General features: G+C 36.2%; 1 protein-coding gene across 2 annotated transcripts in view; it reads right to left on the reverse strand.

The window, feature by feature from the left end:
• pard6a (par-6 family cell polarity regulator alpha) overlaps positions 1–20,592 on the reverse strand; it is a 32,688-nt gene that overhangs the window by 8,463 nt on the left and 3,633 nt on the right. For both annotated transcript variants that reach the window (XR_014209357.1, XM_082182590.1), the window contains exon 2: positions 19,184–19,406. Coding sequence is in view for 1 of the 2 variants with exons in the window: in XM_082182590.1 (XP_082038716.1) it covers positions 19,184–19,406 (223 nt within the window). In the remaining variant the exon portion in view is untranslated. The remainder of the gene's footprint in view (positions 1–19,183; positions 19,407–20,592) is intronic.

Here is a 20,592-nt window from a genome sequence, read left to right on the forward strand (position 1 = left end):
ATCAGCGTTTTTGATTATGTAGCCTACTTATCCATTTTCTTGCAATTGCCGCCAAGATTACTCTCTGGTGCTGTGCACTTGCCGCGAGACTCCGCCCACATGCTGTTCTGATTGGCTGTGGCTTTTGATTGATTTTGACGCATCTCGCAGTCGCGTCGAGTGTGGACAGACAAATTATTTGTCTCTGGAATCTTCAAAAAGATCTTCATTTGTGTTCTGAAGATGAACGAAAGTCATACGGGTTTGGAACAACATGAGGGTGAATAAATTATGATTTTTATTTTTTTTTGTGAACTATCCCTTTAAATTAGTGTGAAACCAGATTAACTAGATTATAACCACAATATGGGTAATCAAATGACCCTACTAATCATCAACCTGTTTCCAAAGCAACCATGCACTACAGCGATACCGTATGTATAGTTTGAGTTGGGTTCAGATCGTGATGCTGAGCTCTGAGTCAGACCTGTCAAGAGTAACAGCATCACTGAAGCGTTTATCAGATTATTCTAGTCTGAAGGAGAAAGCAGCTAGGATTACCAATTAGACAGGAGGAGACAGACACTTTCTTTCTCAGGCAACACTCATGTCTAAACCATAGTGGATAGAAAGGTGCAAGCATAAACCAAAACCCAAACACCAGACTGCAGGGAAAGTTTCTCACAAACACTGACTCACCTGAAAAATACAATAAAACATCAAAACTCCTGCCAGGTGTCTGAGGCCTCCAGGCACAGACTGAGCAGAGCTTTGTGAACATTGCTTTCTGGATTACAAAGATACTGAGAGACTTTAGAGACTTCCTCAGACACAGCGCACTGGGGAAAGGTTGTGCGGACAAGACAGATACTTAGTATCTAGTGCCATAGTAAAGTAACATATATGTTAATCGTATTAATAGACTATATCTTTATCGTATTAATAGAGTCTTTGTTCACTATATTGAGTATTTTTGCATTATTCAGTCTCAATAATACTCTGTATGAAGAGTGCATGACAATGTACAATATGGTACCAATAGTGCATTCATGTCTTGTAAGGAAAGCAACATTGACGTACAAGAACTGTTCAACAAAACCTCAATTCTTCTCCAACCAATATCAGAACATCATTACTTCCTCTCCGGTTCCTTGGTGAAGTATATTATTGTAGAACAGGATAGCTTATTGACTCATGATGCTGCCTCCGGGCTGCGTGTTATGCTAGTATAGGGGAGCTTATTTACCCAGCGTTAACACCTAATAATGTGGTGTTATGGCAGGGCTGGACAGCTTATTGACTGCGATCCTACACAGGACATTGGTAGGTTATTAGCAGAGTCATATATCATGCTGAACGTGGAGCTAGTGTCTCTCACCAGCAGAGAATGGCTGCTGTGTGTTTGAGGTTTTGATGTGATATTGGACCTGCACTGAGTCAATGTATGACAATATGAACAGAATTAAATTTGTTTAACGTGTTAATTCTGTTAGAGAAAATAACTTATCTTAAAGGGATAGTTCACTTTGAAATTCATTTTTGGTATGTTTTAGCTTACCTCAAGGGCATCCAATATGTAGGTGTCTTTTTTTCCGCAGTAGTTTCAATTTTGATATTTTTAGGTCAAACCGTTCTTGTCTGTCAGTCATATAATGCAGGTCTATGGTCACGGTCTCAAAACACAAGCACTGAGTCCAAATTAAAACAATTCCCCGTTGTCCAAATTAAACAATTCCCCATTGTAAGTACACATTGATGGCCTAAGACACGAAACGAGCGGTTTGTGTGAGAAAACGAACAGTATTTATATCGTTTTTACCTCTTATACGCAGACATGTCCAAGTGATCTGATCGGACGTGTGCGCAGACTGGTGCATAGATATATACACACTAGATGTCGTAGTGGTAAAAACTATATAAATACTGTTCGTTTTCTCACACAAACCGCTCGTTTCGTGTCTTAGGCCATCAATGTGTACTTACGATGGGGAATTGTTTAATTTGGACGACGGGGAATTGTTTTAATTTGGACTCTGTGCTTGTGTTTTGAGACCGTGACCATAGACCTGCATTATATGACTGACAGACAAGAACGGTTTGACCTAAAAATATCAAAATTGAAACTACTGCGGAAAAAAGACACCTACATCTTGGATGCCCTTGAGGTAAGCTAAAACATACCAAAAATTTATTTCAAAGTGAACTATCCCTTTAATGCAAATGTAGGGCTGTCAATCAATTAAACATTTTAATCAAATAAATTATAATAATAAGTCAATTAATGAAATCATAATATATGAATATAATAACTGAATATATTAATATGAAATCATGTAAATAAATGTAATCTATAATTAATTATATACATATTTTATTGATATGCCAATTAATTAATAAATTAACAATCAATTTAATGTTTTAAATTATTAAACAATTAGTATATATATATATATATATATATATAGAGATTCAATCATATATAATCATGTATAATTATTATCAATTTAATGTTTTAAATTATTAAACAATTAGTGTGTATATATATATATATATATATATATATAATATATTGATATTCAATCATATATAATCATGTATAATTATTTGATTCAATTTATTATACATCAATTATATATATATATATATATATATATATAAATATAAATATATATATATATATATAAATAATCATGTATAATTATTTGATTCAATTTATTATACATCAATTATATATATATATATATATATATATATATATATATATATATACACACACACACTAATTGTTTAATAATTTAAAACAATTAAATTATCAATTTAATGTTTTAAATTATTAAACAATTATTTGTATTATTATTGTCATTTAATGTACTGTGTACTGTGTGCAATTAGCATGCCAATAATGTAAATATTAACTATAATAATTGAACATTAATATTAAATCATAAATCCTAATAAATTAAATATGATATATAATAATGTATAATTATTTCATTTAATTTATTATACATTAATTATATAGAATTAGATATGGTAATTATTTATTAAATTAACTCAGTTATTAGTATTTTAATTATTAGTAACTGTTTTTATTAGTATTATTATTGTTATTTAATTTGTTATATACAAATTATGGCCATATATATATATATATAATTTTTTTTTACTATATTTATATATATTTAACTATATATTCAATTATATGTATAATTTTTACTATTACTATACTATTTTACTATATTATTGTACTAAATAAACATTAAATTGACAGCCCAAGTACTGACTCTTGTCCATTACCAAACCTCAAAAGATGTGTTCTGGCCTTCAGCACAGTCCATTAGCCAGGATTCTGGACAGTGTTGCCTCTGTCAGTCTCTCTGTAGACTTCAGGCAGGAACAAAGCACAGGTGGACAAGCTTGTCAAGATGAATAAAACAGGGTGGCAGCTGGAGAGCACAGAGGACCAGACACATGATGCTGTTAGAGGAAGACAGGTGACACTGTCACGTGGATCTGGATCTTATTACCCTCATGGCCTAGTGACAGAGAAGTATCGCTTTCCGTTTGTGCTAAAAAAAGAAAATCTTTTTTTTTACTCTTTTACTGCTGTAAATATATTTTCAAGTGAAGTCTTCTTTAATACATATGTTGCTTCATAAATAAGCTTAAAGTACATTTTCAACACATTTTCTGCTAAGTACAGCGCAGTACAGATAACAAAAACAGATTCAACGCACAAAACTCTGCTTGTACCAATGCTTCCGCTACGCAGCATCGTTCGGTTTATGTGGGAAGTGAGATTACTGTGACCTGTATTGATATGGGCACTGAAATGAATAGGCTCTGCTCACCAGTGAGAAACAGGCTTAAATGTTATCATCTACTGTGAAATGTCTGATGTAGGATGTTTGTCTAGTTCTGCATCTGTCCCATGTACTTCCACCCCATCATTCAGTAGTGTATCTATGGCTTTGTTTGGGTGTGGCTGTCTGAAGTTCACTGCTCTCACACACACACACACACACACACACACACACACACACACACACACACACACACACACACAACTGGTACATGTGCATGGTCCTGACTGTCTGACCTCATCCTCTGTTACCACCATCTGGAGACTAACCCTTAGCCATATGGTCACCACGACAACGGCAATCCCCACTGCCACACGTGCTTAAGAGTTTAAGATCCGATCAAACTTAGAACTGAACACTGAGACACAGACACAGCCACACTTGTGCGTTCAGCATGCTTTTTGATCCCAAATAATAACATGAATTAACAGAAATAATTAGCTACTCAGTTAGGTTTGATTTCAGCATGCGCTGAGAAACACACAAACCGTTACATCACAATCATGCATTCATAATTAATGCTCACATACACTACTGTTCAAAAGTTTGGGGTCACTACATTTCTTTTTATGCTTTTGAAAGACTGCTCTTATGCAAAATGACAGTAAAAAACAGTAATATTGTGAAATATTATTGCAATTTAAAATAACTTTTAATTATTTATTCCTGTGATGTCAAAGCTGAATTTTCAGCAGTATTACTCCAGTCTTTAGTGTCATATGATCCTTCAGAAATCATTCTAATATGCTGATTTGTTGTGGAAACCACTATTAAAAAAAATCCAGGACTCTTTGATGAATAGAAATGAATAACATTATAAATGTCTTTCCTGTAAATTTTGATCAACTTAATGCATTCTTGCTGAATAAAAGGAATTAATTTGTTGCAAAAAACAAACAAACAAAAAAACTTTTGAGTGGTAATGTATACTGTATCTTGCAATAAAGTGTTTTGACAGTGTGAGTGCAGTGTACCTGTGCTCAGAATCAGGAACTAATGACTATGGGACTAATGTTTATACAAAAAAAAAAAATGTATTGGGTGATGGGATTACTTCATATGCTGATGAGAACTGGCTGCTAATCCCAAATGATTAATGCTGACACACACACACACGCACACACGCACACACGCACACACGCACACACACCTCACATTTAAGAATAGTTCACCGAAAAGAAAATTATGTCATCATTCACTCTGTTTTCGAACTTGTCTTCCATGGAACGGAACAGAAAAGAAAAGCTAGGCAGAATATAAAGTAACAAAGTATTCTATATGACTCATGTCCTACATTCCAAGTCTTCTGTTATGCTGGCGGATAACCGGGGCCTGGGGCAAAAATGCCACCGAAAGTGACAAACATGCCCATGTAGTGAATTCCTCTTCATTCTGTTATCTAACATGTAATATATTTAATAACATTTAATTTTAGTCCTATCTAGTGATGGGTTTAGTGCCTCTGCAGATCCTGTAGTGACCTCAGAGGTGAAAGTTGGTGAATGTAGCCTATTGCTAATATGAAGGGGAAAAAAGCATTTATTGGTAACACTTTACAATAAGGTTTCATTTGTTAACATTAGTTAATGTATTAACTAACATGAACTAACCAGAGCAATATATTTGTTACATATTATTAATCTTTGTTAATGTTAGTAACTAAAAATCCAGTTCTTCATTGTTTGTTCATGTTAGTTCACAGTGCATTAACTAATGTTAACAAAAACAATGTTTAATTTTAATAATGTATTAGTAAATGTCAACATTAAGATTAATAAATGCTGAAGAAGTATTGTTTATTCTTAGTTCATGTCATGTTAAAGTAGAGATAACTAATATCAACTAATGTTAATTTTGTAGTGTTACCCGTTTATTTGATCAGTAAAAGCAGTAATATTGTGAAATATTATTAATTAAAAATAACTGAATGTAATTTATTCCTGTGATGCAAAGCTGAATTTTCAGCATCATTACTCCAGTCTTCAGTGTCACATGATCCTTCAGAAATCATTCTAATATGATGATTTGATGCTCAAGAAACATTTATTATTATTATCAATGTTAAAAACAGTTGTGCTGCTTAATATTTTTGTGGAAACCATGATAAACAATTCATGATTCTTTGATGAATTGAAACTTCAAAAAATACCATTAAAAATACCATTAAAAATGTCTTAATGCGTCCTTGCTAAATAAAAGTGTCAATTTCATTCGTTCTTACGAATCCCAAACTTTGGAATAGTAGAGTATATTTACAGTACTTTCATATTTGATGTTGATTTGATAAAAGAGACAATTTCTCATACTAACAATGTATTCCAATTAATTGATTTAATTATTTGCTGTGGTTAGAAGAAGAAAAATGTGCTAAAAAAGCAACTAAACAAAAGTGCACCTAAATATACCCTCAAGTGGGGGCAACTACTGTATATTTCTGATACTGTTATGATATGTACTTTTTTGGTCAAATTTGGAGCTTGGAAAACAGCAGGATGTTCTCTTTTTGTGTGCCGTAATCCTAAATATGATACTACAGACATACACACACACAAAATAATCTGAATTCACATGCTTTTGTGTTGCTTCTCCCACTTAGTTAAAAAAGGGAATGGTAAAATGAAGTTCTCCCAATCAAACAAAAAGTACTTCCTATGCTGACTTCCTCCTCGAGGTGATGAGGAAACACAGCTTCCCCTTCCAACCTTTGTGGTTTATGAGATAACACTGACACGGAAAGATCCTCTTCTCTTCTCATATGTTCTCCTGGACCATTCATGTGGTGATGCTTGCACTGCTAAATGCTGTTCTGAATGGAAAGAATGATAAACAGCTATTCCCAGCAACACCGCTGACTACAGAGCAACTATACGAACAGCTCGCATTCTCTCCATAATCCGCGTGTCAACAGCTGGAAGGTCGAGCAAGCATTCTTTTTATTTTGCACCGTCCCTCTCGAGCGCAGCACACACCCTTATGTTTCACACATTTCTGTGCTTTTTCTCACTTTTTGACGTAATGCATATTTCTGACTTTTTCAACAATTTTGCATAGTGTCTCACAAACGGCCCTATAAATAAACCTATAAAACAACATGCGTGTCATCCAGGGAGTGGTCACTATCAGAACCCAGTCTAACATTAGCCACAACCAGTTTAGCAAGTACTCAGTTAAAAATGGAAGCAATGTAATCTCTTGTCACGGAATCTCCCCTGTGTTTGTCTCGCGCTCTGTTCTTCACTACGGTATGATAGTCACTTGTGGAGTGTGGAGGAGACCGGTAAATCCATCCTTTTTGCTTTCATTTGCTCTTTGATTGTCTTGGCATCATACCTGTACCGGCTACTGACCTGTCGGGAACAGTAAAGCAGATGTGCACTGATAAAACAGTAAATATTGGACTGATCACCTCTCATGGCTGTAGATTTGGCTCTTAAAAGGACGAGTTCACCCAAAATACTTCCTCATGTTTTTTTCCTCTGTGGAACACAACAGGGGAATTTTTGAAGAATACCCTGGACGCTTTTTAATATAAAAGTAAATGGGAATGGGAGTTTCTGAAGCTATATGCTAACATTATGGGAGAAACTGACCAACATTTAAGCCATTATTCTTACAAGACATTCTTGATATCTACCATAGTTCTCTGCCGTGGAGCTACACTACCGTTCAAAATGTTGGGGTCGGAAATATCTTTTTATGTTTTTGGAAGTAGTATGTTATGCTCATCCTGCATTAGTAAAAACAGGAACATTGTGAAAAGTTATTACAATTTTAATTTACTCCAATACTCCAGTAAAATACTCCAGTATGTAGTGTCAAATGATGCTTTAGAAATGAGAGATGCTCCGATCCGGATTTTTGGAGCCAATACGACCACCGATTTTTTGTCATCATGATCGGCCGATGTTGATCCTGATCCCGATCATTCAAGCTTTATATACGTGATAAGTCAGCTCTCTGTCTACACCCTGAAGGCATTTTAATGATTTCACATGATTTTCTAATGGCATATAAGTAATGGCTTACTTTTAGTAACTCTACAAAAAAACAAGGTACCATCAAGTACTGTACATGGTCTCATAGAAAACTTTCAAATTGTGAAGAAAATAGATTTTGATCATTTTTGGAGGTTATGTTACAACACTGCTGGGAAACCCCCAGAAAAAGTGATGCAATTTATTGATTTACTTTGTTATTTTTCCATGCTTGACATGATGACCAGGGCTTGACATTAACACATAAATCATAGAATGTGATCATTGGCTGATACTGATAAATAGAACTTTCAAAAGAACAGCATTTATTTGAAATAGAAAACATTTGTAACAATGTAGAAGTCTTTACTGTCACTTTTGATCAATTTAATGCATCTTTGCTGAATAAAAGTATTATTATATGCTTTTTACAATGACATCAATGCATTGCACCAGGTTTGATGTTCAATTCAACATTTGAATTGAAACATTAAATTAAATTGTGACTAAAACTACATTTTATTTCTGTTAATTGCATAAAGCTATCCTATAGACTTCTAATATAGCACACAATTTGAACTAGTTGGACTTGTTTTATGGTCCTTTTAAGGTGTTATTTTGACCAGTGGCGGCTCGTCAGGGGAGGCACAGCCTACCTAAAATTTTGAGGTAAAAATGGGAGAAGGACGATTTAATGTTAACAAAATTCACAGTTAATTCATTTCATGTCTCAGAATGTGTTTTTATTGATTATAATTTCAGTGTAACCACCGAATGTGCCGAATCTGTGAAACGCGAGTCTGATGGGATACATTTTTTTTTTTTATTCCTTTATTCCTAATGCAATTCGGACGCTGAACAACACGTCCCGTTGATGTATTGTAACGTAATTGCTACTGCTGTGCTGCATTTTGCCCTGAAGATGTCTGTGTGTTAGTTTTGTTGTTCTTGTTGTTTTTGTTGTTGTTGGTTTGATTGTGGTTTTTATGAGACCGAAGGCAAATTTCCACATTGTGGACAATAAAATGAAAATGAAAGAAATGAAATGAAATGAAATGAAATGAAATGAAATGAAATGAAATGAAATGAAATGAAATGAAATGAAATGAAATGAAATGAAATGAAATGAAATGAAATGAAATGAAATGAAATGAAATGAAATGAAATGAAATGAAATAAGGGATGGGGGAGGCAAATCCATAGCCGGAGATTTGTGCCTCTGTTGGTAAATTTTTTTTGCCAATCACCAGAGTATTTTGCTTTCAGCGATTAGGAGTGTTTAGGACAGTAACATGGCAGAGGAGGCTAGCCTTCCTCGGTATATCAACCAACCATCGAAGAGACGTAAATTACGTGATATTCATTTGAACTGCTACCGCTGATGTACCATTACCAACTACGTATGGAGAGTAGAGAAGGTATTGAATATTTGATCGCAAACAAATTGATCAAACTACCATTCGAACAACAGCTACAAATTAAAAATGAAGCAAGACCCCACATCTATAGGCTAAGCTCAGATATAGGCTCCGCTAAGATATAGGTTAAGCTAAGATATAGGCTCCAGCAATCAGCTTCACTAAACGCCCGAACGGACATTTAAAGGACAGGAGGATGGCTTTTTGCTTCAAGTGATAGGCTGGAAAAGGCGGCAAAAAAGAAATTGACAAAAAAAGCCATTTTAAAGCAGTTAAAAAGAAATTAAAAATCATTGTGAGGGGATCCGACCGCTAAAATTTTGTGTGCCTCCTCCATTTTAAAAGCCACTATAGCCGCCACTGATTTAGACCTATTTGAAGCTTGACAGCTTAGGTCAATATGAACTGTCCTTGAACGGAAAGTGCTTCAATATTTCTCCCTTTGTTTTTCAAGGAAAAATAGTAACATACAGTTTTGGAACGACTTGAGGGTGCGAAAATAAATGACAGAACTTTCATTTGGGTGAACTTCCTTCAAATGTCCTTACAACAGGAAACAAAGACAATGTGATAAATATGAAACAGTGTTGAAATACAAAACATGTTACAGTATCTTTCTTTCCACTGGAGCTCTTTCTTTTTCTTTCCTTTTCGGTCATCTGTTTTTCATGACTCTTTTTTGGAGCACTTTCAAAGCAGCACAGTGCAAATGGATTATTTTTGATGGTAACAGTTGAGATGATGTTTCCATATCATCCAAGATGTCAAAACAAAAACAGCATGGTACATCGACATGCCATCCAGATAACCCTGTGTACTATACATAGCGAAGTCATTAAGCATAAACAAGTGCAGGCATGAAAACACACACACATGCACGCACGCAAGCACACACACACACCCTAGGGTGCAGAACAGCTGCTGAATCCTCAGATCATTGTGCACAGAATGGGCATGTGGGGAAATATCCTTCCCATTCTTCCACTTCCTTCTAAAACCAGCAATAAAGCCAATGGGATTTACACCTGCATGCCACATAATATTTTCCTCACTTATTAGCTGAGGACACACTGCCACACACTCGACTCATTCAACCAAGATGTTTGAGAAAAGGGAGATAGTACAGAAAGTTATTTTGCTTCAAAGGGGTTTCTGCCTATAGACAGTGCCAGTTACTAATAAGACACAGAGTTTCTCTTGAATTCAATATAGTCGCACACACAAACACACACACATCTTCCTCTGTGCACTCTTGAGGTGTGACAGCCAACAAAAAAAACATCTCTAGGCTCTGAGGTCTCTCTTGAAGTGCCTGTCTTATTAGCCATGCGTTCTCAACGTGGAGAAAAAACCTAGAGAGCTTTGACAGTTAAAAAACCCAGAGTCTTTGTTACACTTCTGTTCCTCATCTTTTCTTTGAGATTTCTCTTTCTGTGTCAAGTCTGCCACTTCTATGAAAAGAGTATATAAGATCTTTACATTTTCACCGCGGCAGGAAATGTTATATATTCATTCATTTTTTAATATATACAGTATATATCGCAAGTTTCATGAAACGAATAAGTAATTTTGAAACTCTGCACTCTTACTACAAACGTTTTTCCCCAAAGCGGCTAAAATAGTAGATTTATTTTGGTTTCTTTCCTGGGAAACGACCCACAACCTTGCTTTACCTTTTAAATTAGATTGATTAATAATAATCAATCTAATTCACAAATTTTCTTGCTTTAAAAAAAAATATATATATGTTCTGCAGTATAATGTCATACAAACTAGGGGATGTGTCTGTTTGTTCCATTTACCCATCATACCCGTTTACACAATCACATGCTTCGTCACTTTTAGCTGGAGGGTAAACACTTCCTTCACACCGCTCAATGAACCTTGATAAAGTATTAGAAAAAATTTAAATCAAGAGTGATGGCATGACTTATATCAAACCATGACAGATTCATAGCAGGGGAGATTATATATCCTACTCTGAAATAATTTATTGCAATACAAATTTTGTGTTTCTCCCTATTGGTCCCCCCAAAAGTTGCATGGCTGTGTGTAACTGGTCCCCATCTGCTCAGGGAACACCATTATCTGCTGGGGTGAATGAGTGTATGACCACTCAGTGGGATGAGCTCATACTAAAAGCCAGATCAATCTCTGTCTCAGTCTAAAAGCCCCAATCAGAGATATGCGGATGGGGTCGAGATCTGATTAGGGACCGCTGATAATCCCACCAGCTCACGGGATACATCACGTCCTCGTGTCAATCAATCTATTCACGACCAGCGTGTTACATTTATGGCTAGCAGAAAACCTTAAAAACAGCTGTGTTTGTTCTCGCTTTCTGCGTGATTGTGTTACTGGGATTATTGTAAACATTGAATAGACAAGTATGTAAACCCAAATGCAACTCAAACTCAAATATTGTAGTTAATTTGCCTGAAGTTCAAATAAAGCAATATATTCATTTTACCTTTTTTTTTTTACAAACATTTGTCAGATTGCCTTATATGTAGTTATATAGTTAGGCTAAAAATGAAAATTAATTCATCTGTCATCATTTACTCACTCTCATACTGTAAACCCGTATGACTTTTTTTTCTTCAGTACACTCACTGTAAAAAAATAAAGTTTATTTTCAACCCTAGTTGGCGTATTTTTCCCTGTAAATTAAACAGGACATTTTTTACAGACCATAAAAGGCAATGTTTATTAGCATGTTAAAGCTACTCTTTTCTGTACAGTGAAAATAAATGGTGATCAGGTCTGTCAAGCAACACAAATGACAAAAACAAAACAAAAGTAGTCCATATGACTTGTGAACTATATTCCAAGTATTTTGATGCCTCTGATGAACAGAAAAATGACTCACTGAAAATGGAAACAAAATCCAATTTGGTCACAAGAACCATTGATGTCAAACCTGGCATCTGGTGGAGTACTATGCTTTGTCATGCTGCTTTTTGTCAATTATGACATTCATTCAGGACATTCAAATGATGAGAATTTACGTTTTTATGTGAACTATTCCTCGCCATATAAATCTAACACGGCCATTTGCAGATATCCATATTAAACGTTCAGCCGCACAGTTGCTCTCCAGATGGGCGGCGTTTTCTGTTCAAATGCGCAGGCGTCATCATCACGCTGATGCATTTAAAAACACATTCCTAAAAACATGTCCCGCCAGTTGTTAGTGCCTGTTGTTTTGCTGACAATGTCGACCATCAGACGTCATATAACCTGCAGCAGGGGTGCCCGATCCTGTTCCTGGAGATCTACCTACCCGCAGCACCTGTCCAACACGCCCGTTTGTAATTACCAAGTGCTCCTGAAGATCTTGATTAGCTGTTTCAGGTGTGTTTGATCAGGGTTGGAGATGAACTTTGCTGGAAGGTAGATCTCCAGGAACAGGATTGGGCACCCCTGAGCTACATTAATAAGCTAAAATACCTCAATAAATGCACTAGCACTACACAGTAAAATTACATCAGTATCCCCTAGTCTCTTGAATAACCTCACAGTTACAGTTATAGGGGAAGTTCATGTGAAGCACCAAGCCGTAAAATGAACTGGTGTTATCTAGTATTACTGATCAGAGGGAAGTAAAGTAAGCATTTGTCACCCAGATGCTTTTATCATGGTCTGAAGAGAGTCAGAGCTGTGGTAATTAGGTACATTAATAAAGACTAAGGTGGAAGGAGTGAAGGCGAGCTTAGTGATCTAAACAATAAGCACAGCAGTACATGGGAATTGTGGGTACTCTACAAATTAAACATAGTAAGCCACATTAATGCTAGTGTAACCGGTTCTAGTGTCATTCACTCTTGAGGGGAGTGAGGTTTACTCGCACAGCTCTTACTGGCAGGCCTTCGTTACATTCACCCCCCTAAACCTCACTACCATCCGGGTCACGGCACTAATGCAACCCCTCCGGTTCTACTCGCACCGCTCAGAAGTGTGTTTCACCAAAAGCATTGTTAGCACACTATGGTCGCAAGTTCGGTAGTTATCAGCATAATTCAACTAGTTTTTGAATAGTGCGCATGTGCTCTAGTACATAAGAACGAGCCTATGATTGAATCTGGAAATAAAGCAAACTAACAGAAAAATTAGAAATAGTCCTCAGATGCCATGTCCGTAATTTATAGCAAAACATCTAGCATTAATCTCAAACTGATTCATTAAAAGAAGTTATTACTCCACCACATGCACGACATCATTTACCAATGTGGTTGAATGACCAATTTGCGACAATACGGTTTCGGGAAACAGTCGTGACTAGCTAGTTGATTTCTTCAATGATGCATCGTACTATACGTTGTATGGGAAACGCACCCCAGAGCAGGATTCAAATCGGCGTCTTCTGCGCTAACAAGGACACTGAAGACCACAGCCTCTAACGTCAGTTGCTAGTGCGCCTCTTGAGGCCAGGGGAGTGAGGTTTATTCGCACGCCTATTTACGAGCTTGCCTCCGTTACACTAGAGGCAAACGTGATGCAAAACCCAGATTTTTCTCCCATGGAGAAGATGAAGCTGTAATCACCCACTGACAGCCCCTCTAAAAACTGTTCCTGGCTGCCACAGCGATAAGCCCTCTCTGGAAATGTGGCTTTCCTCCCCCCTGCTTCAAATAGGGCTTGATTAAAAGATCCGCACTGAAAGGCAAGCTACCAGAAATCTGCAGTAGGGTTCTTGAGCACTGGGAAGGGAGCTGGTGCAAGGACAAGGGGGGCTAATCTAAAGCCGCCTTATTCTTTAAATAGAAAAATAGGCGTTTACTAATACTTTTAGCTGCACACAGTGAGCATTTCATAACTAAACTTGTCAGCTTTAACAAGCACAAGACACAAGACTGAGGACAACAGGGAAACACTTATCTGCATAAACAAGGTGTGAACTGACAGGCAGTGTACTTCAAATAACATCACTTCAACCTAAATGTGAAAATTCTGTCATATTTTCTTACCGTCATGACCTCAGTATGCTCAAAATGAGAATTTAAGAATCTTTATGCAGCTCTATTTTATTCAATGGGAGTTCATACACAGCTATTAAGCTCCAAAAATGACAAAGAAACCACCAAAATTACTACAAACGCAGTCCAAGACTTGTTCACGACACTGCACATGTTTCAATGTTCCCTTTCAATGTTCAACGGAAAAAGCAACAGATATTTTCTTCTGTATTGTGAAGTACATCTGTGTGAAATGGATTATTGAAAAAGAAAGAAATGTAGCGTGGGACTTTTTTTTTTTTTCATCGGTTGTTGATTGGATGAAGTAAGATCTGAAGGTGAATTTGCAGTTGATTGTAAGAAAATGGCAGAATTTAAGTGGAGTCCAGCACACATCCAGCCCTGAGAGAAGTCCGTTGTTTGGCCATAAGATATTTTGATCAAAATGCTTAAATAAATGAAATAAACACATGCATGGATGATAGGATGAATTTTTATTCTAGGCCGACCTTAAACTCAAGAACCAGATAAGCTAATGAATTGTCCTTGTTCCAGATGTTTTCAACAAATCCGTTGATTCAGTTCATAAATTGTACCATATGATTTATTCACAAACCGAAGGGAGTCTTTTCAAATCAGAATTCAACTCATAAACTCAACTCATTAAAATTTTAATTTTTGGATGAACTGCCTTTCAGTCACACTGGAATGTGGTGCTAAATTGTCGGTCACTTTGGTACATGGTGCAAAGTGATATTTCTGAGCAGTTTCCAGGGCAAATGTAGTCGTATGGCCTTGAAGGTACTATAATGGACTTTCTGGTGAGTGATGACTGGCTCAGGCGGATATATATATCTCTTCAATGGTTTCTCAGTGTGTTCAAAGTCACTTTCAGTGCAAGTCAGTCCATCTTGGTAACACTTCCGTGCAGCTATTTTCTATATATGCTACACTACCGTCCAAAAGAGTGGAATCAGTGAGACTTTTTATTTTATTTTAAAGAAATTAATACTTTATATTTCAAATAAATGCTGTTCTTTTGAACTTTCTATTTATCAAAGAATCCTGAAAAAAAAAGGTTTCCACCAGAGCCATCCTTAAGTCGGTGCAACTGATGCGACCGCTGCATATGAGACTAAAAATATTACCGACCAACCACAAACTTTTAAACGTAGTGCAAGTAATAGCTAAACAAGTAAAGTTCCTACACTGTAAAAAAAAATTACATCCCCAAGTCAAAAATTTCAAGTGACCGATAACATCTACATTTTTCAATTAGTCTGACGTATTATTTCTCATTGAGCCAATGTTAACAGACTATTGCAACAAGAATTTCACTTGGGCCAATTGAAAAATTTAGATGTTATCGGCCACTTGAAATTTTTTACAGTGTATCTACTTCAATAAAGACATTTCTAGAAATTTTGGTCTTTCTTCAAAGTCATTTTCTTACAAGAGGTCTGTCCTCCTCACACTGTATGCTGTGTGAGGAGACACACATCCGCACACACACGCTGCAGAAGTGGCTGTTTTCATGGTTTATGCATGTGGTTTCAAACATCAATTTAAACAATAATCCCTGTGATTGCAATGAAAAGCCACAAATATTTAGTTGGTTGTTATGTCAACTTAAGTCATTTGTTCTCATACTCAGAAAATTACATCACGCATATAACCATGTTTATGTAACTACGCATGTAAACAGACATTATTAGTGTAATTATCAACAATTAATGGCAACAACTCCAACCCTGATTAATCATGCAAGGGTGTGTATGAATGAAGAAGGTTTGTCATTTAAAACGGAATAAATATGGAGTTATCGCTATGTACACATAATGAGGTCTATTTGTTATGCAAATTATGATTACATAATACTGGATTATTATTGCTGTCTCTTTCCCTCACAAATCACATTCATAAGAGACAGCAGAAGTCAAAGTGAAACCACTGCAGGATGCAAGTAAGCACCTTATCTTTTCTTTCCACATTTTCTCTCTTTTATGTCTTACCTCACAGTACAGATGATTTCACATTAACCACCTCAAACAAGAGGCAACCCTCCACACACACAAACACACACTATGCTGACTTCCAATCTGAAACAACTAGTCTGTCCTAAAATAACTCACACTGTCTACTAGTTCATGCCAAAGACATTGCCTTCTGAAGTAATCCACTTTCCCTTATGCTACATTTGATGTTCTCATTCACCCATTCATCAAAGTCAAATAGCTGTACAAGTGCACTGGCTATATATATCCTATATAGCATATTATGAAAATAATTGGTGTAGAAACAAGTTTCACTCAGGAATTGCTAGTAAATTTCACAAATAATTGCATAGAATTAGCAAAGTAACACATTGAATTAAATGTGCAATTTTGGGTGTGTTCACACTTGGCATGTTTGGTTCGATTAAAACGAACTCGGGTGCCATTGCGCTGTTTGTGTGGTTCATTTGAATAAGTGTGAACTCTGCCTAGTACACACAAACAAGTGGATATACTTTACATCATTAAAGCAGTTTATTTTATGTTCGGTCACCGGTGTTAAAAAATTACAGTGTGAACGCCAAGTGAACCATGACTAAATGTATTTTCTTTTTTGGTCCTGACCAAAAGAACCGAGAGAATCATAGTACAAATGTGAACACACTCTTTAAAGTAGAAAGACCGAAAAAGAAAAAGTATTTTCTTGTAAAACATGCTACAATATTGTTTGTTTTTTTACTGAAGACTTCAAATTTAACAGTGTTTGTTCACATTCAGTTATTCGAGTCCATACATGACGGGCTGCCAAAAACATCTCTATATTCTGTCAGACAAACATCCACAGCTCCAACAATTTCCACCATAACTTCCCCAAAAACGACATTATCCATCACTACGCACACACTGAATCTGCACCCAAAGATTTCTAGAGCAGTGTTACTTTAGTATTATTACGTTTAGTAGGCTATTTATTAATATTTTGAATTAGCTTTTATTTTCATATTTTAAGTTTATTTCAATTTTAATTAAAGGGTTCACCCAAAAATGAAAATTCTGTCATCATTTACAGAAAAATTTAAGTTTTAAACTAAAGTTGTTCCAGAAATGTATGAATTTCTTTATTCTGCTGAACACAAAAGAAGATATTTTGAAGAATATGTTGATGACTTACATAGTATTTTTTCCATACTATGGAAGTCAATGGAGCCCATCAACTGTTTGATTACCTAAATATTTCAAAATATCTTTTGTGTTCAGCAGAAGAAAGAAATGCAGATTTGGAACAACTTGAGGGTGAGTAAATGATGACAGAATTTTCATTTCAGGGTGAACTAAAGTTTTAGTAATTCTGTAATGTGCTCTTGTCATGCTTTACAGTTTTTGTTTTTTAATTTAGATTTAATTTATTGATCTATTAAATGTGACAGTAAATACATTTATAATGTTACAAAACATACATTTCAAATAAATGCTGTTTTTTGTTGTTGTTTTGTTTACTTTCTATTCATCAAAGAATCCTGAAAAAAATAATGGTTTCCACAAAGTAGTTGATTATAACAATAAGAAATGTTTCTTGAACTCCAAAGAAGCATATTAGAATGATTTCTGAAGGATCCTGTGGCACTGAAAATGATGCTGAAAATTCAGATTCGCCATCACATGAATAAATTACTTAAAATATATTAGTAATTAAACATTTTAGGTAATATGATTAATGATTTTAGTTAATAAACAAGAGTATGAACTTTTAGATCCATGCAACACGTTTACCAAATTCAACAGATTTCCCTTAAAATCATTTCAGAAACTGCAAAAAAAGCCTGCAGATTTCTTCTGGTCCTATTACATCCATCGCTGTAAGGGCTAGCTGAAACTTGATGTTCAAATAACACCATTTTCACATAACTAACATGCAATTTTAGATTCGTTAATCTGATTTAATCCCTTTTCTAAATAAAATAGTTCTTTTTTGAGTCTTTTAAAACTAGGAACAATAGAGCTCAGTTTCTTTCAAAGTGGATTAGAAAGGGTGGCGTAAACGAACAGAACAATGAAATAAAGAAAAGAACATTTTGAAATCGAGAAAAACAGTCCTAATAGCATTAGAGAAGCATTTCCTCATTGCTGCGGTTCAAATGTAATGAAACTCATTGAGGCATTAAGAGTGATGAAGAAACGGGAGGGAGAGCGAGAGGGTTGTGAAGATGACAGAAAGACAATATAGGCAAGGAGGGACAGGAGGCGTCAGAGAGAGAGAGAGAGAGAGAGAGAGAGAGAGAGAGAGAGAGAGAGAGAGAGAGAGAGAGAGAGAGAGAGAGAGAGAGAGAGAGAGAGAGAGAGAGAGAGAGAGAGAGAGAGAGAGAGAGAGAGAGAGAGATGAAGGGTGTGGGCTCATCACTCCTCCGCACCGCTATCAGACTCAGCACCTCGGGCTGGCGCAGTGCCATCGCAGTCATAAAACCGAGATGGGCCCCGACTAGCACCATCTAACGCTGACGCCCACCCATCATAACATCTCATCATATCCCATAACTGTCCTCATCCTTATGCACAACATTACACTAGTGGAATTACTTTTTATTCCCTCCGGAGTCAAATATGGATAACGACATATGACAGCAAAAAACGATATAGAATTTAATGCCCAACTCTCTCATAAACACAAACAACAACATGCATCAGCTATGATGCATGCATATTCCTTTTCCATGTGTGCAAAAAATGCATTTCATCATAAAAACCCATTAGCAATACCAAAATGCTATCTAAATAAAAATTAACCAAAAACATTCCCCTGTTTCCTGGTTTGACCCTGGTAAGATGAAAGTTAAAGGTGGAGTGTGTGATTTCTGCACCTCTAGAAAAATCGCAAACAATATTCTTTTTGATTTGCCAAGCGATTTTACACACTTTGCCTTCAAGCTCCAAAACAATATCAACTAATGAATGACCTCTTTGCATATGAGGATATGCAAATGTACATACAGTTTAGCGACTCACCTCTTTTTTGAATGATAATTCGAAGCAGCGGATTTGCAGAGGACAGTGCTTTGTGGAAGTTGTCATCATTGTTAATTGGAAGAAGATCTCCGTGGATGTCGGCATATCCCAGCAGCACGTCCACTCCGGGGATTCTGTGAATGGTCTGAAGCAGTTGGTAGAATTCCTGGAAGCCCCCAGCTCCCTTCTTCTTCAGGGCAAACCTTCGGTACTCCGCCTCAAACTGCAGGACAACCACAAACATGTTAAATCATATCAATAAACACAAAACAGGCTCTTGATGCACAGCGCTTAGCTTGGTAGATTAATTATGACAGATCACGACCCTGTAAGAAATTTTAGAACTTTTATTAATGACAATTGACCATTCGCAAAGACCCGGCCCTTTTAGTTACTGTTGCTATGTCCGACAAGCCATGCCACACCATGTTCTCACGCAATGAAAAATACATCGTGGAGCGAAGCGCTGGCAAAGCGCTTTTTATATGAAACAGTCTCAACTTTCAAATTTGGTCATTTTTTAAAGAAATTTAAACAATAAAGATCGCTGACAGATCGCTGTAGCGTCTCAGTTAAGCTGCTCATCAACCGATCATCTCTTCCTTCTAGTTAATTTATAGAATCAAATAAACATGAATGAACATTAGAAGGAATGTTGTTTCAACTTTGGAAAGACATCAGTAGTTCAGTACACACTGTTTTTCAAGTTCAAATCCACCGACGTTTAATCTGTTAACTCTCCTGACGGCTTTGTCGGACAAAAATGGCGGATTCTACCGATGGCGGATTATGATTGGTCAGATCGCCTGTCAATCAAACTCCCTGCGAAGGGTGAATTCCAATTTCTGGAAAGATTTTCCCATTGAAACTGAGGGTACGTTTAGTCGTTTACATGACAACGATGTATTAAAAACAAGTGTTTTCCTTTTTTTTTTTTTTTTTTACAAACAGACAACAACGTTGACAAAAAGATTCCTCTTCACACGGATCCGCAAAAACGACTAAAAACACTGCCATTTACACTGGCATCATTATGCATGCCAGGCCAGTAGGTGGCGATGTTACTTTGTAAAGAAAAACTACACGCCAAAAGACTGAACACGTAATATGCATGTGCATGACATCACCATTTTCGCAAATTTGCGTTTTTGTAGTTCACACCGAGACGATAAGGGTATAGTTGTCAGAAATGTTGAATCCTGTTTTCAATAGTTTGCGTTTTCAGGCCCCCAAAACACTGTTGTCGTGTAAATGAATGGCCAAAACGATGCATAAAAAGTTGTGTAAACGGCAGTGACTTGGCATGCAGACACATTCATTGGCAGTTCTTTGTACCAATTTAACTTGCTTCTGCAGCTGCAGAGTTGTTTGATGTGCACTTGCAGCTCTGAGGAAGCCATTAGGGTAAA

Source organism: Leuciscus leuciscus (assembly GCF_965113295.1).
Source record: "Leuciscus leuciscus genome assembly, chromosome: 10".
Classification (NCBI taxonomy): Eukaryota; Metazoa; Chordata; class Actinopteri; order Cypriniformes; family Leuciscidae; genus Leuciscus; species Leuciscus leuciscus.